At 37.2% G+C, this 26,908-nt stretch overlaps 1 protein-coding gene across 2 annotated transcripts; it reads left to right on the top strand.

Moving 5' to 3' along the window:
• Positions 1-550: 550 nt before the first annotated feature.
• On the top strand, positions 551-26,908 carry NAA50 (N-alpha-acetyltransferase 50, NatE catalytic subunit). 2 transcript variants are annotated; one of them, XM_046659291.1, is made up of 5 exons: positions 551-831; positions 21,194-21,327; positions 21,993-22,112; positions 22,542-22,608; positions 23,885-26,908. In XM_046659291.1, exons 1-5 carry the CDS (start codon positions 824-826, stop codon positions 24,060-24,062), a joined length of 507 nt encoding a protein of 168 aa, XP_046515247.1. In that variant the 5' UTR covers positions 551-823; the 3' UTR covers positions 24,063-26,908. The 2 variants fall into 2 exon arrangements, with proteins under 2 accessions (XP_046515247.1, XP_046515246.1); XM_046659290.1 differs by having other exon boundaries at positions 552-831; positions 21,191-21,327.

The following is a 26,908-nucleotide window of genomic DNA, read 5'->3' as shown; positions in this document are numbered from 1 at the left end:
GAAATAGTGATGAGCCCCATCCCTCTGGGGCCCGCCGGTGAAATCCCAGGCTTGAAGGCTTGAGGCAATCACGTGATCTGGAAACTCGAGACGTGCTGGACGGAAGCCAAGTTATCCGGCCAATTGCTGGTTACACTTGTCTTCAAAACACCTCATTTCCTTCAAGTTTTCCACAGGCTTCTTTACATTGAGAGGACCAGCTTTATAAAATCTTATTAGGTGACAGGAGCATTTGAAGGTCATTCCAGAGACTGCTAACTGGGAAAAACAGGGTCGGGGAAGACTGATCTTGTTGAAGCGGGAGAGGAGACGGAGGGCTGGAAAAGTCCAGATTTTGCCGCCAAGGCCTACGGGGCAAGCCCCACAAGAGACGTCGTAATGGATGGGAGGAGAAAGATGACGCCAGAAGGCCCAGCCCAGTAGAAAGATGGAGGTCCTGAAGTGGAGGGGGAAGGGTGCGCACAGGCTAGCAGTGCGGCTGCGCGCGTGGCGGCCGCCGCGCCGGCGCGCAGAGGGGGCGGGGTGAAAGGTCACAGCGCGGCGGCGGGTCTGGCTGGCGGCGACGGGCGGGAGCCGAGTGCTCTGTGTGCACGTGTGGACGAGCGGCGGCCCCAGCGCGGCGGCGGGAGACACCCCCGCCCCCTCCGGAGACGCAGGGCCGCGCTCGGCTCTCGCGGCCTCGGCCACCCGCTCAGCTCCCTGCCCTCGGCGAGGGGGCCGGCTGTGGGGTTGAGTGGCCCGAGCGGAGGGCGCGGAGAGCTGAGGGCGGCGACGACGACGGCGTTGATAGGGGTGGTAACAACGGCCTCAGCAGGCGGGGAAGATGAAAGGGTGAGGCAGGGCAGCGGGGCAGGCCTGGCCGGCGGGGCAGCGCGGCTGCGGAGGCGGGAGAGACTCTGGGCGAAGACCCGGCGGGGGAGACTGCTGGGCTTCTCTGCTCGCCGAGGGGGCGGCGGCTTGGCGCGGGCTGTTGGCGGGCTGGAGGGCCGGCAGGGGCGGACCCGGGGACGCAGGGTTTCGGCCCGGAGGACGAGGCTAGGTTGAGTGGAGACGAGCAGCCGAGGGGCCAACAGGGAAGAGGTGTGTGGGGCGCCTGGGGCCTCCCCCGCCGGGAGCCGACGGCTGAGCCGCCCGGCCCGCCCCTCCAAGTGGAGTGGGCTGGTTGTCCTCCTCCGAGCCAGCCTGAACCCGGGGAACTGCGGTCCTTGACACCTTTCGGTTTTATTCACCCTGGGGAGCTGTGCAGAACCTTCTGGAGAGAGAAGGAATTGGAATAAAGAGCATGGGGATGAGTATTAAGAGCTAGTGACTCAACTGGATTTGGGTTGGGTCAGAGGAGTGGAGGAGGGGGAGCGAGCGTGAGCGCTGTGGACTTGGGGTGCCAGAATGCTTAAGGAAGTGATGCTGAGCGGTAGGTGGAGCTCTTGCTCCGGTAGATTGCTCTTGCCCTGTGCTGTGAGGGGTCCAGGGTGACTACGAAGCTCTCTTCAGGTCATGGGCAAAGTTAGTATTTTTCACAGTTTCCCTCTTGGATAAAATTAGGGATTCTTTTGGCTCGGCTGTTTCCATTTGGATAAGATGTCACCTGACTATTAAATTACATACTGTTAAAATATTAATTATATAACACGGTGTTTTAAAATGTTGCCTAAATTAGCCATTTTGGAGCTTGCTTTTATCTTCCCTAGAGAAAGAAATGGAATCTTATCAGTGTTAAAAGTTCTCAGAGACGTCTTAGTTTTTCCACAGTAGCAAGTCAGTGAAAGAATTGTTAACTATGTTTTCAGTTAGTGAAGCCTTTCAAACTAGTCAGCAACTCTTTTGAAGATGAAATACAAGTCAGTCTTGGAAGTAGTCTCATACTGCCTTAAACAGGGGTCTAAATATTATCTCAGTGTGTATATGTATTTGAGGTCTCAGAAGAGATACAAGAAAGTTTAATTTGGCCTTAGGTCTGTAACATGATTCCTTACTCTGATTTTGCTCTAAATATTGGAAATTCATTCTAATGTTGAATTGTATTAGAGTTTAAACATCATGGGAAAATTTCCTGCGTTATTTCACACCCAGCTCTAAAGAGTTCCAATCAGGATACTAATTTAGGGGTATGGGAGGTATTTGCCTCACACAAATCATGATCTAGGAAGTTTAGCTTTTTATATATGATCCACTATAATTTGGTGAGATTTTTCTCTTTTTTTTTCTTGCTTATGGATGCTCTTACTTGTTTTTGTATTCTCATTGGCACTCCATACTTATTTGTCTTGTTCTGTTAAAGTAATAAAAATGAGGCTCAAGAGTTTCCAATGTTGAGACTGTGCATGGATTTATAAAGGAAGGCCTCCAGGAAATTATTCTGGACATTTAGATCTAAAATCTTTGGTCTAGCTCCGTCTCTCTAGGGTGTAATATTCTTTCTGATACCTAACTTGGCAGTAGAAATGGGGTCAAACAATGGTATTATTCACAATCTGCCTTCAGTTAATATAATCGTGAGGCAATTATCTCTTTATTAAAATGGTTATTTATGTGTAACAACCTGGAGGCAAATCCCCAGAAATGAGTAACTGGCCAAATTTAGAGGAAGTTCATAGTTAGTGAATCTGTACCTTATGCCAGCAACTGTGCCCAAAACGAAGAGTCCTTGAGTCTAGTTCCTATCACTTCTTATAATCGAGAGCTTAAAATTGTGTTGTTAATGGTAACTTTTAAGAAGATTTCACAGACTAGTCCCTTTAACTTACCAGATGAACTACTAGATAAGATAGGAATTAAAAAAAAAGTTCACTTCTAACTCTTGTATTTAAGGCACTGAACAAATGAAGACAATAGACATTTGTTTAAAATGTTTTAGGGTCCTTGAGTTCAAAGACTTGTATCACCATGCACAATGTTGTCAGTGTTACAGTCCTGACTTTTGGTTTGGAAAGGCCTCTGAAAATGAAACAGTGGTCCTGATTATATGGTTTTTGTATGAAATTTTATTTGCAAAGTGTTTTATATTGAGCTAACTGAACTGTAAGTTGAATAGAAATACCTAAAATTGGAAACAAATGCAGAACTGCTGACTCTAAATCATTAATCTACTATTTGAATATTTCACATTGTTGCCTATCATTTTGAAACTTTTTAAACTTTACTATTTTATCGGCTTTTTATTCGTATTTTTAGTTAGTTTTTATTAGTAGTAGCGGTAGGACATTCCATTTTATTGTCGTGTATTTGCCTTTTCTCCATAGTAGATAAATTTCCAGTTATTAATTACTGCATGTATTTATATGCATGATCTAGAAATTTGAGGTATATTTTGAGATGTTACTTCCTTTGTACTGAAGTTACTTGTTTTGTGAACCAGGGACTTTGTAGGTTGAATTTATGGATGGTAAGCTGATTATTTTTATCTGTTGTTCCTCTTTAGGGAAGGTGATATTTAAGCAAGAATGTATGCCATACACAGCCATGACTAAGATGGCACTGTAATTAGTCAATATAAAAGAAGGTAAAATGGAATCCACTTACCCTTCAGTTGTAGTGAAGAGGTGTAAATTAGTTGTAATAAAAATTTAACAAGATGTAAATACATGTGGACAAAATAAAAATGGGAAAGTAGACAGCAATAATATAAATATGGTGTATAGAACAGTGTAGTTTACTAATTGAAATATTGAAATACAAGATTCTGCAGTCAGAAACGAATCTATGTTGAAGAACTCAGAATAATGGTTACCTCTGACAGCTTATGGACTGGGAAGGGGCAGCAGGGAGTTTTTTGAAGTTCTAGAAATATTCTGTATCTTTACCCAAGGTATTGATTACATATGTCTATACATATGTAAAAAATCATTGAGCTATAAACAAGGTTTGTGCTCTTTAGTATATAAATCTTATACTTAAGTGAAAGTTGTTTTTTTTGTTTTACAGTTTATCTTTTCCAACACAGAAATTCTTGATTATTCTTTGTTTTGTTCATAACTTTACCGAAACATAAGTTGTCCACAATTTTGGGAAGAAATCACAACACTGATGGCAACACACCATTAGACACCAATGCACACATCTATATTGTGCTGGGGGAAAAAAGCTGAAGTAGAATTCCAGAACTTTCGTAAACCTGCAATTCATAATCCTTGCTTCTGTGAAGCCAATAAATTATGGGATGTTGATTGAGTTACTGGATTTTAACAAATACTTTGTAATGTCCTGTTGCTATGTTGAGCTGAATTCATATAAAATATCACCTACCTATACCACAGTTTTAAAAAAATCAATATAATGTCCTAACTAATATAAAGGAGAAATAAAAGGAAAGTAGACTATAATATCTATTTCAATATGTAAATGATCGGGTACAGCTACATCATAAATCATGAGATCAGATGTTTGCATCTATCTGTAAATAGAATCACTGTGTAGTTTAGAAAATGTGTCTGCTACCAATACAGATGTGTGTGCACGGCTGACTAATCCTGTGTTGCCATCCGTGTTGTGATTTCTTCCCAAAGTTGTGGACAACTGTTGGTAAAGTTCTGAACGAAACTAAGAATAATCAAGAATTTCTGTGTTGGAAAATATTTTTTAAAGGCCATGCATATAAAGCATTATCTTTCAAAGCCATTGCTTTTGACAGGCCAAACTAATATCTATATTAAATTTCATTTTGCTGTGTACTCTATTTTGGCCTTTTAACTCTTAATTTTCTCTTCCAAGTACTAGCCATGGCTTCCAGCTTTGTGCCATCTGAAAAGTTATACTTTCTCAATTATTTAGATAGTTGTCCCTTTTTATTTTCTTTAAGCACAGCCGACAGAGACCATTAGAATATCAGTAGTAAACAGTAGAAACTCCCTTTATATCATAGAAATGAGAATTGTGTGGATTATAGTTTAATATCTGCAAAATTATGTAATTGTGCTATTATGGAACACTGTTTTCTCTTGACCTGTTCTCTTCTGTTATCTCCTATTTATTCCTTCAGCGCTAACTTATTGGCAAAATGTTAGTCCTGTCCTGTCCAATACAATAGTGACTAGCTACAGTTGGCTGTTGAGCAGTTGAAATGTGGCTTATGTTACTGAGGAACTGAATTTTAAATTTTAATATCAAATTAAAATTTAAAAACTCGTACTTAAATTGTCCATTGTTGGACAATTTTTAAGTATGTTTGGAACAGCTTGGCTATGTGAATCTACTATAAATTTTATGAAATGTAAATACAGATCAAACATTTCCAGGGAAAATTAGCATTTGAATTGAGATGTGCTGTAAATGTTATGCACACTGGATTTTAAAACTTGGTATGAAGAAAAAGATTTAAAAAAAGTAAAATAGTAATTTTTATTTTGATTACATGTTGAAATAATATCACTGACTTTTTTTTTTTTGCCTTGTTAATATAAATAGAAAGTTTTAAACTACATATGTGACTCAAATAATATTTTTGTTGGACACTGCTGTGGTAGACCCTGAAAAAATAAATTTTGTATAAAACTGATCTCTTCTCTTAGGATCTAGTTCCCAAATGGTAAATGTTTCTAAATGTTTCAACTATGGGGCAATAGTGTGTGACTGTTTATATCTCTGTGGTGAAGTATGCTGAGGACATTCCTGGTTTTAGATTAAAATATTGTAATCCAATCACCTTGTCTGGCATGGACAAGGAAGAGAGAACTGGAAATATGTATTTGCCTTTCCTGAGCTAGTACAACCTATATTCTGCTCTATCTTAAGGGAGAACCTTGTTTTCCAAGTCCAGAGGCTTCTCTCAGTCCTCGACAGTGCCATAGTGAATGCTTGTTTATAAAACTACTTGACACCACATCCTTTATTACTTCTTTTGCATAATTCCCTAGAAGTGAATTTTTTGGATCAGAAGGTACTGGCATTTTTAAAGCTCTGGTATTTGTTGCCAATTGACCTTCGGAAAGATAGTAGCAATTTATACTGCCGGCAGTGTATGAGAGTGTCCTTCTCTTCTCCAAGGACTGATGAAGAAGGGGAGGGCACTTGCAGAAACCGTAAAGAAATGGAGGAAGACATCGTGGCTGCCATTTTTCAGCCATGGTTGGTATAGATGACTTTTGTCTGGAATGAGTGGCATACATTGACCACTTGTAAAATGATAGAAATAACTAATAGTTTCTTTGGTTTTGAGGACATATTCACGTACAGCCTTAACTCTAGTTTTACTTTGCTGATTAGGTGTTAAATGGTATTTCTTTCCTTTTTTGAAAAGAATTTGATTGCTTAGTGAAGTTGGACATTTCCCACCTTTACTGGCCATTTGTATGTCTTTGTGACTTACCTGTTACTTGTATAACTCACTGATTTTTAATTTGGATATCAATTGCTTTTGACTTCATATTAGAAAACAATCAAAGATAATGTTCTTTAGAAAATAGAGTGAGACATTCAAATTAGTAAATATTGTCAGAATGATGCCAGGTTAGGACCCAGGTTATTAGAAAATTTTTTATAGGTGGAGCTTGTTAAACTAGGGTAAGGAAGGATTATATTTTGTACTTAGGAGCATTTTAAACATATCTTATTTCTCTTTCCAGAAGACTAAGATGTATTTGGATCATCGTGTTTCCCCGCCTCCCCCCGCCCCAGTCTGTATGGCTTATTATTTGTAGCATAGTTTATCTTCATAAAAGAGATTGACTACAATGTAAAAAGCATTGAACTAAAAGCAATCATGTTTTATAGTTCAGTATGCCACTAATGATAGTTAGCAGTAGGGTCATGAATAAGTTTCTTGACCTCTGGGCTTTGGTTTCTTTGTCTTTGAAGAGAACAGCTTGAGACTGAACAGGAACAGCCAGAGATTTGAATTCATATGCCAGTTTTAGTCTGTTGATAGGATCTTTATCAGTATTTAATCTGTTGATGGCTTTGATGTGTTCTCAGACTGCAGAAAAAGGTGATGTCATTGATTATTAATATATACTATGACTGCTGTGGCATGTGTGTCACATGTTTGCCATCTCTGGTCTCTATCAGCTCTAACTTTCTATGATACCAAGAAACAAAACTTTGGAATCATATTTGAGTTGTTCTTTCTTTTTTTTAAAAAAAAAAAAAAGATTTTATCTTTCCTTTTTTTCTCCCCAAAGCCCCCGGTACAGAGTTGTGTATTTTTAGTTGTGGGTCTTTCCAGTTGGGACAAGTGGGATGCCGCCTCAGCATGACCTGATGAGTGGTGCCATATTCGTGGCCAAGATTCGAACTGGCAAAACCCTGGGCTGCTGAAGCAGAGCACGCGAACTTAACCACTCGGCCGCAGGGCCGGCCACAGGTCCGGCCCCACAAATGGTTCTTTTTTTAAGCTTGCTTTCTTCATTTTGCTGATGTCAGCCTTTTGAGACCTGCTCTCCCATCCCTCCCCCTCGAGGCACTTTTACTTTTTTTATAGCTACCTAATACATGCCCTTTTACTTTTTTTTATAGCTGACTAATATACGCCCTTTACTATTAAGTGCCTACTATGTGCCAGGCAGTAGACTCTCATTTAATCATCACAATAGCTGTAAGAGAGTATCCGTAGTCTACTAATGTACCTGTAGGTATAGTGTCTGTAGTCTACTAATGAAAAAACATGGAGGTGAGCCAACAGGGGAAGTGCAGTTGGTGGATTCTGGGTTTTGTGGTAGTTTAAATGGCCAATAAAACAATGGGGGAAGGAGAGAAGGCTAGGCCAGTGGCCACAGCTAAATTATGAAGGGCTTTACATGCAGGGCTATTCGAATTTCATTTAGTTGATTATGTGCAGCTATTGAAAGAATTTAAGCAGAGAAGTAAGTAAAGTGATCAGACTTGTCTTTTAGAAAGATCATTGTGATGGCTGTCTCTTTGGCTCTAGTCTTAGTCTCCTTCTTTAGGCTATTCGAATTTGGGTTGAAATGATGGCCTGAACCATACTTCTAAGAGAAACGGTATAGGAACAGATTATGAAGATATTTGGGAAGCAGAATTAACAGGGATTAAAATGGGATGTAAGAGTACATCTATAACTAAATTTATGTATTGGATAAATGATGGGGCTATTCATAAAGATAGAGAATAGAGGCAGATGTTCTAATTTCCTATAGAGAATGATAAGCTCAGTTTTTGATGTGTTGAATTTGAAATTCCTGTAGAGATAACCAATTAGCTGTTGGAAATATGTGCTTGTGGTCAGAGATTTGGAGGGGAAAACATCAACATTTAGGTGGTAGGATGGGAAAAGCCATAGTTGGGAAAGAGCTCTCTTAAGTGAACATATGGATGATCATGGAAAAAATTTTCAAAGAATAATTTGATTCTTTTTATGTTAGAACCTTGAGTAGATTGTGTCCATGTGTCTGTTTAGCAATTCTAGTACCCAATTGCATAATTGCTGAGGTTTTTATAGACCTAATACTTGCCACAAGTTGGAGAGCTGATCCACCCACCACCACTTTTTTGATACCTGCTAAACGTCTAGAACAGTGACTCTCAACTAGGGTCACACCTCCCACCCCACCCCAGACATCTGGTAAGGTCTGGAGATATTTTTGGTTGTCACAGTGGTATGGGTACTGGCATCTAGTAGGTACAGGCTAGAGATGCTGCTAACCATCCTACAGTGCCCTGGAAAAGCCCTCACAACAAAGAATTATCCAGCCCAAGATATCAGTAGTACCAAGATAGAGAAACTGTTCAAAAATCTAGATGAGATGAGAGAGAGCCCATCAGTTATATTAAGGGCCTAGAGATTCTTGCTCTTACTGAAAGTAATTTAGCAACTCCTTGGAGTATTTGAGGTCCTGCCATAAGTCTTGCAGTTCAGTAGAAGAGATAAGGTGTGAAAATAAATGCTTCTAGCAGTGCACAGGTCCTGTGCCTTGGAAGGGTGCAAACAGTAGTATAGTTCAAATGAGGTGGAAATCTCAGCAGGATGATAGGTTAAGGCCTCGTGAGCAGTTAGTGTTTAAGCTATGCTTTGATAAATGCTGAGTGGGCTTACTTTTAGGTTGAAGGAGTTTATACTTTAGAGGAACCACTCTTTCATGTAATTTATTTGAAGGTGAGAGTTTAGAACCAGGTTACTGCTAGCTGAGGAAAAATTACTCTCTAAGCCCCTTGAAATTTTTTATCCTTGCTAAATTTTTTGTTTAATTTTTGCTGAAATTTTTACCCTTGCTAAAAGACTTAAGTTTTATGCAAATGTCTTTTATCAGTACACCTTAGATAAGTGTTCCAGTTAGGTATTTCTCTCTCTTAATAACCTTGAGGAGTAAAGATGACTCCCTTGAGGGAAGTCATATGGTGTGACTGATCTTGCACTATAGTGGGAATTCATAGACATAGGCCTCATTCTGGCTTTATTGATAATTGGCTGTATAACTACAGGTGCATCTGTCTCTGGGCTTCAGTTCCATCATCTGTAAAATGAAGGAGAATAGACCTAGTGGCTTCTAAGGTCCTTTCCAGATCAAACACTCTGCAAAAGAGGTGACTGAGCAGTGAAAATTTTGTCCCAGGGCGCACTTAATACCCATCTAAAGTATAAATGGTTAGGCTTTAAGCTTTCACTATACTTCATTTTCTCTTTTTGCTTTTTAACTAAAAAAGTCAGACTTTATAGAGAAAGACCCACTTTTATGTAGTCATATCTCCATCTTGTGGCCTTTCAGAATATTGCCACTAAATTTTGTTTTTACAGTTATGGGCATAGTTGACATTACCTATAATAGCTAAAAACATTTGAGTGCCTATTATCTGATGTTGCTTTGCTAAATACTTAACGCGCATTATCTCATTTTATCATGCTGCTTGTTTTATAAGTCAAGAGTAAAAGTTTCCAAGTACCATATTCTAAGCACAACGATTATATGAGGTTTGACTGAGTAACAGACTAAACTTGAGCTGGCACAAATTAATAGCTAATGGTCTCTATAAAGTAGGAGGCAAGTAAGTAGCTGCCTTTTCCGGATCTGAGGACTTGGTACACATATCTATGGACATTTTTGCTATATTAGTCTGTCCACCTTTTAGATCCCTAGTCTAAAAAGTTTGGTATGCAGATGCATTGAGGGTTGTTATGGATTTGAGAAACAGGAAAAATAGTATGTCACATGAATTTACTTGAGCTAAGAGAATAATTTAGATTCTTTAGTAACTGTTGTACTGTCTTCAGTTTTTTCAGCTAGGATTGTAAACTCTAGTGCCAACAGGAACCTGGAACCAAGTGGATAAGGTAAATGAGTAAAACGAGGAGAAATGTAGGTTTTATGTAAAATCTTCTAATTTAAATATTAGCAACCAACTTAATTTAAAAAAAAAAACGCAAAACTATTGAGTCAAATAAATGTGGCCACCTTGTTGATTTAACTTTAGGCTGGGAATTTGAGGCTTATCTACAGAATAGAGGTCTCAAACTGATAGTCTGCATTGTTAAATTATATCGAAAATCTTATCTGAAGCAAACAGTGTGGTGATTAAAAACCCAGGTTTCAGCATCAGGCGATTTTGAGGTTGAGGCACAGCTCCTCAATACTAGCTGTGTTACACACATTAAAGCTAAAGTGTAACGTATTGTACTAGTTGCATAGGGGAAATGATTAATATTTTATGTGAAATCCACTATGATTATATAGTATATTTTTTCCAGTGACCTATTCCGCTTCTTCGTGCTCATGTTTAGCCTCTATTTCCCTCACCAGACTTCTTGGATTTAGAAATTTACACACATGCAGTGGGAAGTTTATTGATTTAGGTGGGTATTAAATTTGTATGGTTAATGTAAAAAGCTTAATTACAAAAGTAAAGATTACAAGGTGGAATGTAGGAGTTGGAATTTTTAACTGGCGGGGTGATTCTGGTGTATAGCCAGGTTTGGAATCCATTCTTGAATTTTGTGACACTGCTTCTCCAGATGTTTTTCCTTACTCTCTTGAAAATCTTTATGGACTCCTGTTTTTTTGCCCCTAAAATTCAAGTATTGCTTTTAAGTATTCTGTTTTTAGATGTTCTTCTCAATACAGATGTTCTTGATAATGTGATCTGTTCCCATAATCAGAGGATGTACCTTATGCATTATTTGTATTCCAGGAAACAGCTGAAAGTGTGTTACAAAAGGGAATTCTTTACTTATAAGTTAAATTAGTGTAAAAAGTCTATGTGCATTCCCTCTAATTGTTTTATGTACTTAACACTAACAATGCTTCCAGTCACATTAGGTAGCATTTAAACTATTATATAAACAATTTTGTAAACTGATCATTCTTACATAAAAAAGTATTTGGCAGTAGTTTCAGTGAAAAAAAAATGTCAGGACATGTAGCCGTTTATACCAAAGGCAAAGGGTACACCAGACTATCCTGAGACTGCTTGCTGAATTTAGAAGGGAAGGTCTGTACCAGAAGGGAAGGGTCAGTCTTGTCCAGCTCTCATCCAGCTTCTACAAACTGAAGGCTTGGTATAGCTGGAAATTGAGAAGTTGTGCAAGTCGTGCTTTGTTAAAGTTTTGAAGTTCTTCCTTCCTTTTACTTGTTCTTCCAAATGGTAAGGAATAAATGAGGCGACAAGTGCTTTTGACTATGAGTTTTAGTATCAAAGATAATGTCTTTGTTCTTTCCCAGCCAAAGTTGCTACAAAACTTAACATAACTGCAAAGCACTGCACCTTGTAGTACTTATGTAGTGGGTAATGTTTATTTGTTTTACTTTCTGTTATGGAAATTTTTAAACACCTACAAAAGTAAAGAAAATAGTACAAAACCCTCATGCACCCAATTCCAGTAAGTAGAATCATTTCCCATGTTATTTCACCTTTGCCTGACCCATACTTTCCCCTTTTCCTTTTTTGCTGGAGTGCTTCAAAGGAAATCCTTGACACATTATCCCACTGTATCTGTAAATACTTCAGTATGAGTCTTTAACATAGAAGGACTTTTTAAAAGAATAAATAACTACAACACTGTTATATGTAATATCATATTATGATATGATACCTACTATGTATTTGGTTTTTCTTATATGTCTTATAAATATCTTTTAAAAATAAATTTGTTCAAATAAGAATCCAAAAAGGTTCACACATTGCAGTTAGCTGAAATGTTTCATCATCTCCTCATCTGACAGTTTCTCCTCCTTTGGTAAAAAAGCAAACTTAACTTTAGAATAGTTTTAGATTTACATTTGTGAAGATGGTAGAGAGAGTTCTCAGTTTCCCCTCTTAGTAACAGTTTCTATTGGTAGTGATACATTGTCAAGAAAATGAAAAGACAAGCCACAAATTGGGAGAAGATAGTTGCAAATTTTATATATGTGTGTATATATATATCTGATAAAGGATTTGCATTCAGAATATATAAAGAACTCCTACAACTCAATAAGATAAGCAAATCAATTTTAAAATGGGAATTCTTTCCTTATGAATTAATGTAAAAATTCTGGTTTTATTCCCAGGCCTAGATCTTGGGCAAAAGATTTAAATAGACATTTCAACAAAGAAGAGGGACAAATGGCTAATAACCATACAGAAAGGTGCTCGGCATCATTAGTCATTAGAGAAATGCAAATCCGGTGAGATTATCACTTCACACCACTAGAATGGCTATAAACAGAAAGGCAATAAAAAGTGTTGGTGAGGATATGGACAAACTAGAACCCTAAAACCTTATGGTGGGAATGTAAATGGTGCAGCCACTTTGGAAAATAGTTTGTCAGTCTATTAGCTTTCCATTACTGCTGTAACAAATTACTACAAACTTAGTGGCTTAAAATTTATAAATCTATTCTCTTAGTTCTTTGAGATCAAGTCTGAAATGGGTTTCACTGGGCTGAAATGTAGGTGTCGGTAGATACAGTGATTTTAAATAGTATCTCCTCAAATACTATGTATCCAGAACCTGAGCCTGTGACTTTATTTAGAAATAAGGTCTTTGCAGATGTAGTTAAGATGAGTTCATACTTGATTAGGGTGGGCTCTAGATCCAATTACTAGTGTCCTTTTAAGAATAGAAGAGGACACCCACCCACAGAAGACCATGTGAAGATGGAGGCAGACACTGGAGTTAATGCTGCCTCAAGCCAAGAAACACTGGCGGCCACCAGAAGCTGGCAGAGGGAAGGAAAGATTCCACTCCAAACCTAGAGAGGATGGCCCTGCTGACATTCTGATTTTGGACTGCCAGCCTCCAGAACTTTGAGAGAATAAGTTTCTGTTGTTTGAAGCCACTGAGTTAGTGGTAATTTGTTAAGGCAGCTCTAGGAAACTAATACAACAGTATTATATTTCTCCTGGAGGCTCCAGAGGAGAATCTGTTTCCTTGCCTTTTCACCTTCAATGGGCCACCTGCATTCCTTGGTTCGTGGCCCTTCATCTTCAAAGCCAGCAGTGTGGCATCTTCACATCCCTCTTGTCTCTGCTTCTGTTGTCGCATGTCCTTCTCTGACTCTTGGGGATCTTTGTGATTACATTGGGCCCACCCAGATAGTCCTGGTTAATCTTCCTATCTCGAGGTCTTAATTACATCTGCAAAGCCCATTTTCCATCTAAAATAATGTAATATCAAAGGTTCCTGGGATTAGAAGATGGGCATCCTTTGGGAGTCATCATTCTGCCTACCACAGACACTTTCTTTAAAAAGTTAAACATATTCGCCATACAACTCAGCAATCCACTTCTAGGTATCCACCAGAGAAAAACTAAAGCGTATGTTCACGCACAGACTTGTATGCAATATTCATAGCAGCATTATTTATAATAGCCACAAAGTAATATACAGTTACAATGCCCATCAGGTGGAGAGTGGATAAACGAAATGTGACACATCTACAATGGAATACTGTTCGACTGCTAACACACATTCCAGCATGAATGAATGAATCTCAAAAACATTATGTTACGTGAAAGAAGTCTAGTGCAAAAAATTGCACTTATTGTATGATTCCATTTATATGAATGTCCAGAAAAGGCAGATCTATGAAAAGAAAAAGTAGGTTTAGTGGCTGACTTGGGGTAGGAAAGGGGGTTTACTTCAGATTTGCACAAGGGATTTTGGGGGTATGACGTGAATGTTCTAAGGCTGAATTGAGGTGATGATTGCACAATCTGTAAATAGTCTAAAAATCATTGAATTGTTCTCTTAAAAACATGAATTTTATGGTATATAAATTATACCTGAAAAAGCTGTTTAAGAGAAAAATAAATGAGAAGTATGTAAGGCGGGGAGGGGCCTCATACACCTAAATGTAAAACTTCTAGAAGAAAACAAAAATCTTAGTGACCTTAGGTTAGACAAAGATTTCTAAGATATGACACCAAAAAACATGATCCACAGAAGAAATTCTTCAAAATGTAGAACTTCTGCTCTGTGAAAAACCCTGTTAAGATGAAAAAAGCCACAGACCGGGAGAAATCGTTTGCAGCATACATGGCTTACGAAGGTCATGTATCCATAATACACTTAAAACTCAGTAAGAGAACCCAATTTTTTTAAATGGGCAGAAAATTTCAACAGCTCCTTTACCAAAGAAGATAACTGAATGGCAAAGTAGTGCATGAAAAGATGCTCAACATCATTTGTTATTTAGGGGCCTGCCAATTAAAACCACCATGAAATCTCACCACACACCTATTAGAATGGCATAAATTTTAAAAGTTGTCTGTGCTAAATGCTGGTTTTGATACAGAACAACTGCAAACTCATACATTTAATTTATGACTCAGCGTTTCCACTCCCAGGTATTTACTCAAGAGAAATAAAAACTATGTTCACACAAGAACCTGTACAGAAATGTTTATAGCAACTTTATTCATAGTCTCCAAAAACCAGAAACAACTCAGATGCCCTTCAACAAAAGGATAAACCATGGTACATCCATACAATGGAATACTACTCAGCAATAATGAGGAATGAACTGTTGATAGAACAGTGTGGTGAATCTCAAAGGTATTATGCTGAATGAAGGAAGCCAAGTGAACATTTATGTATTGTGTGATTCCATTTATGTGAGATTCTTGAAAAGGCAAAAAACTGGGAGACAGAACACATTAGTTGCCTGGGAATAGTGGTAGAGTTGAACTACAAAGGGTCATGAGGGAGATTTTTGGGGTAATGGAAGTACTCTATATCTTAATAATTGTCGTGGTTACATGCTTATACATGTTTGTCAAAACTCAGAACTATACAACAAAAAAGTGAATTTAATTTTGTGTCAACTTTAAGAGGTTTTTTTGAAAAGCTAAGAAAATTCATCCCCAAAAAAGACTGGAAAATAAAGGAACAACCAATAGTTGGTACAAATAGAAAATTGCAAGCTGGTGGACTTGAGTAGACTACGTCAATAATTATGTTAAATCTGAACAGACTAAATGCTCCAGTTGTCAGATTTAAAGTAACAAGACTCTGAAGTAAATGCTGTTTACAAAAGACACACTTTAAATGTAAGGACATGGAGAAGTTAAAAGTAAAAGGATGGTAGAAGATACACGATGCAACACTGATTAGAAGAAAGCAGTATGTCTATATTGATGAACAAAGTAGACCTTAAGACAAGGAATATTACAGGAAAAAGAGGGCCTTTCAAAACTATAAAAGGAGGGCCTGCCCGGTGGCCAAGTGGTTAAGTTCACGTGCTCTGCTTTGGCGGTCCAGGGTTCCGCCAGTTTGGATCCTAGGCTCAGACATGGCACCGCTCATCAGGCCCTGCTGAGGTGACATCCCACATAGCACAATCAGAAGGACCTAGAGCTAGAGTGTACAACTGTGTACTGGGGGACTTTCGGGAGAAGAAGGAAAAAAAAGAAGATTGGCAACAGATGTTAGCTCAGGTGCCAATCTTCAAAAAAAAAGTCAAAAAAATGGGCAAGACCACATTTAGATAAAATTATAAAAGGATCAAGTCATCAACTCATCGCAGTCTCACGTTTTTGTGCTCTTAATAACATAACTTGAAAATACGTGAAACAAACATTGACAGAACTAAAGAGCAAGAAGGAACACTTCCAAACTTTCTTTGAGGTCAATATAATCCAGATTGTTAAGAGAGCCCATTGAGAATATTTCAAGGAAAGAAAAACAAATGTGTCAGAGTAAGCCTTCTTGAGTTGTCATTTGAACAAAGATTTAAAGGATGTAAGAGTAACCAGCCAAGGATGGAGAGACCATCAACCAAGATAGGGAAAGCTACAGGTGAAGCAGATTTTGGGGGGGAAGATCAGAAATCTAGTTTGGGATATGTTTTAATTTGAGGTGTCTGCTAGAGATGCTTTCAAGTTTAGGAATGACCTCTAAACTAGAGACACAAACTTGAAAGCTGGCAGCATTAAAATCATAAGACTATGAAGTTGAGGTCACCAAGAGAATAAGTGTAGATAGAAAGGACAACCAAGTACTGTCTTGATGTACAAGGCCTTCATAAAATTGGTTCTCCTTTCACTCCAACCGTAGCTTCCACATTTACTCAAGACACACTTTGTTTTACTGTATCAAACTGCCTATAGTTTTGGAAATACATCTTTGCTGTTTTGTTCATCTTATACCCTCTCCTTGGGATGCATTTCTTGCTCTCCCACAGAACAAACTCCTAGTCATTCTTCACAAGCTTTTCTAGGATCACTTCCATTCTAGTATTATTTTTATACTTTGTGTACATATGCTATTACTAGCACATTGTTTTATGTATGCCTGTATTTCCTATTATGTGTAAACTCCTTTGCATTCCAGGTGTTAGCACATAGGTGTTCAAATATTGAAACAGAGGTGATTTATGTTTGAATAGGCAACTATTATGTTCATAAGAACTCTAGAAAAATTTTGAATTCACAGATAGAATTCTTAAAAGTTCTATTCTTTGATTTTCCAGTGAAGACTTTGAAATTTCTCTTAACTTTTAATTTAGAAGTTCTTCTAACTTCTAAAAACTTTTTGGTTGTTTACAGTCAGGTGATGTTCTCATTTTCTTGACATTTCTACATAGCCTTGTATGTTTATGCCTTTGATACTAGACATTCTTAGCTAAATTATTTTTACAAGTTGATATTAGTATGATATATTTACAATATCCACATCTTAAAATAATTCAGAGCTAAGTGATCAGGATTACAGAAGTATTCCATTTCAATCAGACATATCTGTGTTTGTGACACTTAAACTGTATTTGAAGGTAGATTTTGCTGACAAAGTTATATTTAATAGACACTTTGAAATTGTTATTAGCATATTCTGACAGTTTATTAATAATCAAATTTGGTTAATTTCTTAAATAGCTACCACACAATATTCACAGTATCCTAATTCTTTTTAAAAATGTATATGTATATGTGTGCATAGAAAAATATTGGAAGACTATATACATCAAATTTATTTCTGGTCATAGTCTTCCCGGATATTTTCACTTCCTGAGTTCTTTCTATGGTGATGGACTTTTTTAAAATCAAGATATGTACTTTTTTTAATTAGACAGGGGAAGATTAAGCTACCTATTCCCTAATGATTCAATATTGTGTTCTATATTTAGGCTTGATCTGCCCACCCTAATGGAAACTTTTTTAGTAGTCAACTTTTATTAAATTCACTCTAGCACACTGCACTGTAACCATCTTTTCCTTCTGTATGAAGTGAAAAAATACCTGGTGGTTATTCTTTTTTTTTTTTTTTAATTAATGTTATGATAGATTACAACCTTGTGAGATTTCAGTTGTACATTTTTGTTAGTCATGTTGTGGGTACACCACTTCCCCCTCTGTGCCCTCCCCCCACCCCCCCTTTTCCCTGGTAACCACCGATCAGATCTCCTTATCAATATACTAACTTCCACCTATGAGTGGAGTCATATAGAGTTCGTCTTTCTCTGACTGGCTTATTTCGCTTAACATAATACCCTCGAGGTCCATCCATGTTGTTGTGAATGGGCCAATTTTGTCTTTTTTTATGGCTGAGTAGTATTCCATTGTGTATATATACCACATCTTTATCCAATCATCAGTTTCTGGGCATGTAGGCTGGTTCCACGTCTTGGCTATTGTAAATAATGCTGCGATGAACATAGGGGTGCAACGGACTCTTGAGATTTCTGATATCAGGTTCTTAGGATAGATACCCAGTAATGGGATGGCTGGGTCATAGGGTATTTCTATTTTTAACTTTTTGAGAAATCTCCATACTGTTTTCCATAGTTGCTGTACCAGTTTGCATTCCCTGGTGGTTATTCTGTTAAAAAATATAAATATACTTGAAGCCTGGTGATTACCTAGAAATCATTCTTAAACTTTTAAAAACTCAAGTTCTTTCACTTATAATTTAGAAGCTTGACTTCCTAGATTCTTGAATTTTTCTTTATTGTTGTTTACTATTAGACTTCATAATATAATTTCTCAATTACTGTTTTGAAATATAGAGACTTTTTTTTTTTTTGAGGAAGATTAGCCCTGAGCTAACATCCGCTGCCAGTCCTCCTCTTTTTGCTGAGGGAGATTGGCCCTGAGCTAACATCTGTGCCCATCTTCCTCTACTTATATTTGGGATGCCTGCCACACCATGGCTTGACAAGCAGTGTGTAGATCTTTGCCCGGGATCCAAACCTGTGAACCTTGGGCCACCGAAGGACAATGCATGAACTTAACTGCTATACTACCAGGCCAGCCCCTTGAAATAGAGACTTTAAAAAGTGTGATGGACTAATTTTTAAATGATGTGTTTTAAATATGATCGGTATAAGCTATATTATATTGAAAGTAAATTACTCTATCCAATTTGTGGTGCTATACTAAATTAAAGTCTATCATTATGCTAAGTGAAATAAGCCAAACAGAGAAAGACAAATACTGCATCTAAATGTGAAATCTAAAAAAAAAGTCAAACTCATAGAAACAGAGAGTAGAAAAGTGGTTGCCAGGATGTGGGAAATAGGGAGAATTTAGTAAAAAGCTTACAAACTTTCAGCTATGAGATAAATAAGGTCTTAGGATGTAGTGTATAACATGGTCACTATAGTTGATAACGCTGTAATTGTATAATTGAAGTTTGCTTAGAGAGTAGAACTTAGATGTTCTCACACACACAAAAAGACAAATATGTGGTGGTGGGTGTGTTAATTAACTAAATGGGAGGAATCCTTTAAAAAACATAGTGTAGGTAAGATGTGCACCCTGTATTTTAAGGGATTCTGTATTTTACAGCATAAGGGTATCTGCCAATAAAAATACCTGTTAGTGATAGATGGTGGATAAGTGAGCCCAGTAGGTTTTAAGCGGTAAAAGGTTTTGGGTGAAATGTCATTTACTTCAGCTTTGAAGAAAGCCAAGGTGTGCTTTAATCAAGAAAGGAGTTCTGTGAATGAGATGTAACCTAGTTAAGATGTGAATCTCACCAAGGGAATTTGTTTTAGTTGTCAGATACTTGGGAGAAGGCCATGTTTACTCATGTGGCCAGAAATTGGAAGAGAATATAACAAAGAACTCTCTGTGTTTTTTACTAAAATGTTTGCATGTTGAAAATTTCTGTGGCTGCTAAGAAACTCAGTGTGCTCAGATTTTAAGAAGATATACAAGTTATGCAGGGGTGGTTGGTCACAATAAATAAAAAAGCATAAAAATGGATTGAGGCAGGAAGGCTAAAGTTCTAAATGAGCATAGTGGTCTCTAGTTGTTTTTTTGTTTCTTTCATGAACTGTAATACATTCTGTTGTTTTCTAATTATCTAAATTTTAACGTTTCGGAGAATATTTTTTTTAAAATTACCTAGATTTTTTCCTCCAAAGGAAGATTTGCCCTGAGCTAACATCCGCTGCCAATCTTCTTCTTTTTGTATCTGAGTCGCCACTGCAGCACGACCACTGAGAGACAAGTGGTGTAGGTCCACTCCAAGGAACCAAACCTGGGCTGCCAAAGCAGAGCGCACGAAAGTAACCACTAGGCCACTGGGCCTGGCCCAAAATTACGTACAATTTTGACCACACATTTTCTGAATATGCTTTCAAACATTTTTATGTATAGCTTAACAAAAATTGGGTCATATATATGTATATGGTTGGAATATGCTTTTCCCCCACAAAACAGTTTATCAACAACATCTCTCTATGCTAATAATATAAATATATCATGCTTTATTTAACCAGTCCCCTATAAATAAACGCTCAGATTTTTCTTGTTTTTTTTCTTTTTTGCCATTGTAAAAGTATGATGATAAACCTTATTTAGTCATTTCTCCAACAGATTTTTCAAAACCTGTGTTCTTTTCTTTAAATGTTTTTATCTCCCCCCTTAGGATTTTTGAGAAGGCAAGTAGTGTATATAAGCAACTCTCTACTAATGATAGTGATAGTCGTAATAGGAAGAAAAAAATTGTGTAGATGCTCTTTTGGTTTGTCTTTTCACATTTGATGAACCTTTAGCTTATGGTACTGAAATTTACTTGAGCTGCTTTAAATTCTTTATGTTGACAGCTCTACAGGCAAAACAACTTTGTTACTGTGAGTCTGAAACTTTTTAGCTTTAATCCCTTTTCCCATGAAACCACTTGTTTTGATTACATATGGTTTCTTAGAAATGCTACTGTTGCATTCTTGATAAGTAGTTTTCAAGCTGGGGTTTGGGGTTTTTTTCTCCCCTCCAAAATGTGGATTCCCTTGTTCCATTTCCAGAGATTGTGCTTCTGAAGGTGGGGGTGGGCTCCAGGAATCTGGATTTTGAATATCACTCCTCGTGACTGTGATGTGCCTGGTTCCCAGCTCACTGAATAGAATGTACATAATTTTTTCATATTTGTACTATTTTTGTAGAATAAATTCCTAGAGTAGGATTACTTAGACAAAGGAGGTGTACTTTTTTTAGGCTCTTGCATACATAGTGCTAGATTATCTTCCAGAGGTAGTGTATCTAGTAAGTCTTTTTGATCAGTAATAGATGTCTTTAAGTTTTTTATGAGCTGTAAACTTCAAGAAAAATTTTCACGGTTATATAGAATATTATTCTGGCCTAAATAGTAACTGTTGTTTACTGTATTTGTCTCAAAGTATATACAATTATATGAAATATATTAGTTGAATCTGAATGGAATGGCTGGCAAAATCTGCTTATAAATGGTAATCTTCATAGGAATATAAAGTCACTATGAAAGAGTTGGATTTATCGATCATGTAAAGAAGACCCGGTATATTTGTAATATGTTCATCCTAACATGAAGCTAATTATATTTTATTGAGTACATTTTGGTTTGTTCCAGTAGCCGGATCGAACTGGGAGATGTGACACCACACAATATTAAACAATTGAAGAGATTAAACCAGGTCATCTTTCCAGTCAGCTACAATGACAAGTTCTACAAGGATGTGCTGGAAGTTGGCGAGCTAGCAAAACTCGGTATGTTTTTTTCTCCCTTCGTTTGTTCATAATTATTCTTGACCTCCAGTTTTTAATATTAGAGCAGAAAGAGTTAATTAATCTGCTTATTTTACAAGTGAGGAAATGAGGGTGATCCAGGTTCTGAGAAGAATCTCAGGGAGATAAGATAAGATATTTGAATTTTAAAAGGAAATGCTAAATATCTTTTCTTATTTAGTGTTTGCCTATGTATCACATATTTCTCTTTACTCTAAAGGGGGCTTAAATTCCTAAGAAAGTGTAGGAGGGGGGCTGGCCCCGTGGCCAAGTGGTCAAGTTCGCGCACTCTGCTCTAGGCGGCCCAGTGTTTCATTGGTTCAAATCCTGGGCGCGGTCATGGCACTGCTCATCAAGCCACGCTGAGGCAGCGTCCCACATGCCACAACTAGAAGGACCCACAACGAAGAATATACAACTATGTACCGGGGGGTTTGGGGAGAAAAAGGAGAAAAAGAAATAAAATCTTTAAAAAAAAAAAAAAAAAAGAAAGTGTAGGAGGTTTTTGAGGCTACTGATACTCAGAATAGCCGAGAAAGTGTAATGATGATAGCAACAATTTAGTCCTTATAGAAGGGAAGAAAAAGATTCAATAAAATGTGTTATTTTGTCTGTTGAACTTCACATCTTTATAATTTCCACGGCAGCCTATTTCAACGATATTGCAGTAGGTGCGGTATGCTGTAGGGTGGACCATTCACAGAATCAGAAGAGACTCTACATCATGACGCTAGGATGTCTGGCACCGTACCGAAGGCTGGGAATAGGTAAACTGTGGTGTTATTTCTTCAAAGAAGCATAAATATAGTTAGTGTTCCTGACCCAGTAAGTGAAACCGTTTCTTTAGGAATACTGGGAAAAGATCGCTGAATTATGTAAGATAAGGTGAAAACATGATCGTTATTTCTTAACCTAATTCACTTGGAAGCTTGTATAGATGTTTTTATTAATGTCTTTGGCTTTTTCTGTTTTCCTTCTACCTGGAAAGTCTCATATTTAAACATTGCTTTTTTGCTAGCAATTTTAAACATACATAGGTAGTGTAGAGAGAGAACAAAATTTTGGAAAATCAGTATGTCTAGTGTTTACTTCATAAATTCTATTAGGACTCTGTAAGTGTAAAGATGTTGGTTAGATGTGTAATTTAGAGATTGATTTTTATGAGATTATTTATTTGTTGTTTGTCTTGTTGATAGGAACTAAAATGTTAAATCATGTCCTAAACATCTGTGAAAAAGATGGCACTTTTGACAACATCTATCTGTAAGTAAAATTATATTTAATCTTCTTACCTAAAGAGTTTAATAAATTGGCAATAGAAAGCTTTACTGGAAACTTTAAAATCTGGTCACTTATTTCGTTGCGTCTTTTGGAATACCATGAAAGTAGTGGTTATGAAGTTTTGTTTTAATAAATAGATAAGAAACCTGAGATAAAACATTCTCATTTTTGCTTTATTACGTTGGGTGGGACCTCCAAGTCACAGAGATGAAACCAAGATTAAAACTCAGGTCTTCAAAATTTAAGAATTAATACCATTAATACTACTTTTTCATGCTTTCGTTTGCACTTTGTCTTTTGTTCAAGGCTCTCAGTGACATGCTCATTAGTAGTAGAGTTTAGTAACCAAAATCAGAGAGTACGTAGCTGGTATTATACTTGGATTTTAAGATACCTCAGATTAAGACCCAGGTTAAGATCACAGCTATGGATTGTGTATAATACAGACATTAAGATTATTCTCATTTTCACTAGTGGGAGAGATTATATTATTTAATGCTATTTTGAGGAGTAATTGAGAAAACTCAAATTATTTGTTTTCAAAATACAGCTTTTTTTTTAATCAGTCAGAAGGAGGGCTTGTTCAGGCATTTGAGACCCTAGTTTGTTGAGGTTTTTTATCGTTTTTTTTCTGCATATGTTAATATCATCTTTGAGTTATCCCTATGGTTAGTTACCCATTTCTAATTACAGAAATCTTTTCCCCCCCTTGCAATAAAAAATACTATGAGAGGAGCTGGCCCCGTGGCCGAGTGGTTAAGTTAGCACGCTCTGCTGCAGGCAGCCCAGCGTTTCGGTGGTTCGAATCCTGGACACGGACATGGCACTGCTCATCAAACCACGCTGAGGCAGCGTCCCACATGCCACAAGTAGAAGGACCCACAACGAAGAATATACAACTGTGTACTGGGGGGCTTTGAGGAGCGAAAGGAAAAAAATAAAATGTTAAAAAAAAAAAAATACTATGAGAGCTAGGGTATGATTGTAAGGAAAACACTATTCCTGAGTCTCTTTGTCTCAGCCCAGCTGTCTTTCAAATGTTAAAAGTTAGGTTAAGAGTGTGTAAAATGTCATCAAGAGGTGTTCTGAAATCAATACCTAATCTTTATTGATTACTATTGATTACTAGTAATTGTAAAGAGAATCTAACAAAAGTCTGCAGTATTCCAGCTCCAACCAATTTGAAGCTATCTGTGGAGGACATGTAAAAGCAGATGAAATCTTAATTTTTTTTTTCTGATACCTCTTTATATCTCAGGCATGTCCAGATCAGCAATGAGTCGGCAATTGACTTCTACAGGAAGTTTGGCTTTGAGATTATTGAGACAAAGAAGAACTACTATAAGAGGATAGAGCCTGCAGATGCTCACGTGCTGCAAAAAAACCTCAAAGTCCCTTCTGGCCAGAATGCAGACGTGCAAAAGACAGACAACTGAACCAATTACAAATGAACTTTCTTGCACTTGCTTGTCGCCAAATAAAAGAGAGGCCCGTTGATTTTTCCCCCTTTTTCTTTTAAAGCTTTCCCTGCTCCTAGTTCTCGTTTTTCCTCCTTTCTTTTCTTTCCTTTCCTCAAGAGTTTTAATACTTTGAGGGACTTTTAAAATTAATCATGTTTGGATTGTTTTGGTTCTCGTTTTTGTGAGGTGGTTTGATTGTAGGAAGGAGAAGGTATAGATGTATTTAGTTTCACGGTTAAGATATATGCTCTCAAAAATTTGGGTGTCAATTTCAAATTTTTTAGCTTATTGTTTTTTGTGTCCTGCTTTCACATTGAAGGGCAGAGCCTACAAAATATTGTATATTTCAAAAGACAAAAAGAAGCAGCAGCAATATCTTGTTCTCTAATTCATAGACAAGTTTAGTGTGTTTGTGGTACTTTGGGTTTTCAAGACTGTGGGATACTAATCCCTAGACATTGCCTTCACTCCACCTTTTTGTCCTTCTGAGCACTGTCTCAGGAGTTGGACCATTGTTATCCTTGTAAGAAATACAAAGCTTATTTTGTTTTTTTAAGCAATTATTTCTTCCTTGCTGGTGGCTGAGAGTGGGTGGGACAGTTTGGGTAGTTAGTGTTGTACTTTGGTCCCAGTATTTGAGTTAAACTGCTTTTTGCTATTGAGTGGGCTGGTTGTTAGCAGGTTTATTTTTCCTGCTGTTGATTGTTACTAGTGGCATTAACTTTTAGAGTGTGGGCTGGTGAGATTAATTTTTTTTAATATCCCAGCTAGAGATATGGCCTTTAACTGACCTAAAGAGGTTTGTTGTAATTTACTTGTTTTTTTTCCCCCTGTCCTTTTTCTTTAGTAAACCCACAATAGTTAGTCTAACCTTAAAAATGGAGTTGATGTCCTTTAGATCAATACCCCTGAATAAATCTGAAGTAGGTGTTGTCTCTTGGACATATTAAAAAATACCTTAAAGGAAGCTTAGATGGACTTGTGGCACAATAAATGCATTTAATGTCAGCTAATACAGGCTGTTAAAAATGTGGCCACTGAGCATTTGATTATATAGGAAAGAATATCTAGACAGTATTTTTGAGAATAACATAGCTGTACTATTGCTTATCTGTTGGAGAACATCCCAGATTTGCTTACATTCTGTGCCTATGATGTTGAGTTTAAGGATTTTGGGGAGGGGAAATTGTTAAACCTATTGCTTCTCTTCTTGGAAAAGTAGAAGTCTAGAAGTTAATTCTGAAAATGTCACTGTGACCTCCTCTATTGACAGGGCTGGGTTTTGCTAGATCATTTTCTGGCACATAGGGAGTGGCTTTGATGGGTTCATACCTTTTTGTAGCATAGGAAACATCTGAAATTTTCATGTTTATGTTTTCCTCCATAGTCCCACCTCCAATATTTAAAATTTTCTAGATTGCCAATACTGGTGGCCTAAGAAATGTTCTCATTAGGCTTTAAAACAATGCACAGGGCTTGAATTTTCTCTGATTTGACTTTACAGAAAGTTTGATTCGTAATGTTTATGCTCTTATGTAAATTCTGGTATAAAAGTCTCATGTCTCCAATATGTTAAATGACATTATTATACACAATGTTTATGCACATTTATATTCTTAAGTTCTTATTTGAGAATGTGAAAGTATAAAGTACAGTAGACTTCAACAGTCTTAATTGAGTGCCAAGAATAATACAGAAAAGGAAGGTAGTTGATGAATGAATTTATGGAGTTCTAATCTTAAGATAGTAAAAATGTAGAAAGACCATGCTGGTTTCTTGGGTATCAGTTTCTTAAGAGTCCAAATCAAAGCTTACAAGAAAAGTTTAGCATTAAGCACCTTTACAAGCTTCATGGATAGGCTTCAGTTTGCTCTTGCCAAGAGAAGAGTGCTTGAGTTGCAGAAGGCATAATGAGTTTGAAGAATTCAGCCTTTTTCTAAACTTCCAGATATCAAAATAGATTTTGATATATAAGTGAGTTTTCTGAGATGACACTGCCTCTATTTCTATAACCATTTTATCTGGACTATCTAGTCAGTCCTATGAATGTATCCCTAAATGTGGTTATTGGAAACCGAGTAGCTGCCTCATGACAATTAAGTACATGTTATTTAAGGAGGAAAAAATAGTAAATTTTGAATTGAGTGTGTAGGCTCCCTATCATTATAGTGTTTCTTTTTCCACGCTAGTCAATGACTTTAACCTAATTTGTAAATGTTTGTAAAGGGTTAATTGTCCTGTATCAAACTTGTATTAAATAATTCCATCCACTTATGGAGGAGGATGTAGAGGACGCAGAAGCTGGGCACTAGTTTGTATGCCTATGAGTCAGTGAAGACAGAAAGAACGTCCCATGTTGAGTTAGTTACTTTGAAATAGAAAAATTATCATTGAGGTAAAACAATTCTATTAACTGGAAAATCACAGGTATATATCCATCATATTTTTCAGGACAGATAGTTTTTATTGTGGGGCAAATAGGTAAAAATTATACTGTATGGTAATTGCATTTAGGTTCTGAAGAAAAGAATCTGCAGAGAAATCTATGCAATATATAATTTGTCCAGATTAGTTTTCATTTGGGGAAGGAAGTTCTGAAATATCCCCAAAGCAGTTTACTCATCAATTCAAAGTCCTCCAAAAACAGAACTATTGGGAAACCGTGGTGTGTGGGGTGGAAAAGAAAAGCTCCCTCAGTTTTTTGGAGGGAATAACTTTAAAAATACTTAAGTGGCTAAGTTTACTTGGTGCAGTTAAGAATTAAACTTGTTGATTTTAACATTGCTGTTACATCTGAAATAAACTTATGTGATGTTCTGGTA

Source organism: Equus quagga, chromosome 4, assembly GCF_021613505.1.
Source record: "Equus quagga isolate Etosha38 chromosome 4, UCLA_HA_Equagga_1.0, whole genome shotgun sequence".
Taxonomy (NCBI): domain Eukaryota; kingdom Metazoa; phylum Chordata; class Mammalia; order Perissodactyla; family Equidae; genus Equus; species Equus quagga.
The sequence above is the reverse complement of the archived record's forward strand: the minus strand, read 5'-3'. Positions and strand labels throughout refer to the sequence as shown.

Bases quoted from the DNA above. Each gene is read 5' to 3' on its own strand.
- NAA50 (XM_046659290.1), top strand. The intron at 22,113-22,541 runs GTAAACTGTGGT...TCTTGTTGATAG, and splicing joins GTACCGAAGGCTGGGAATAG to GAACTAAAATGTTAAATCAT. The intron at 22,609-23,884 runs GTAAGTAAAATT...TTTATATCTCAG, and splicing joins ACTTTTGACAACATCTATCT to GCATGTCCAGATCAGCAATG.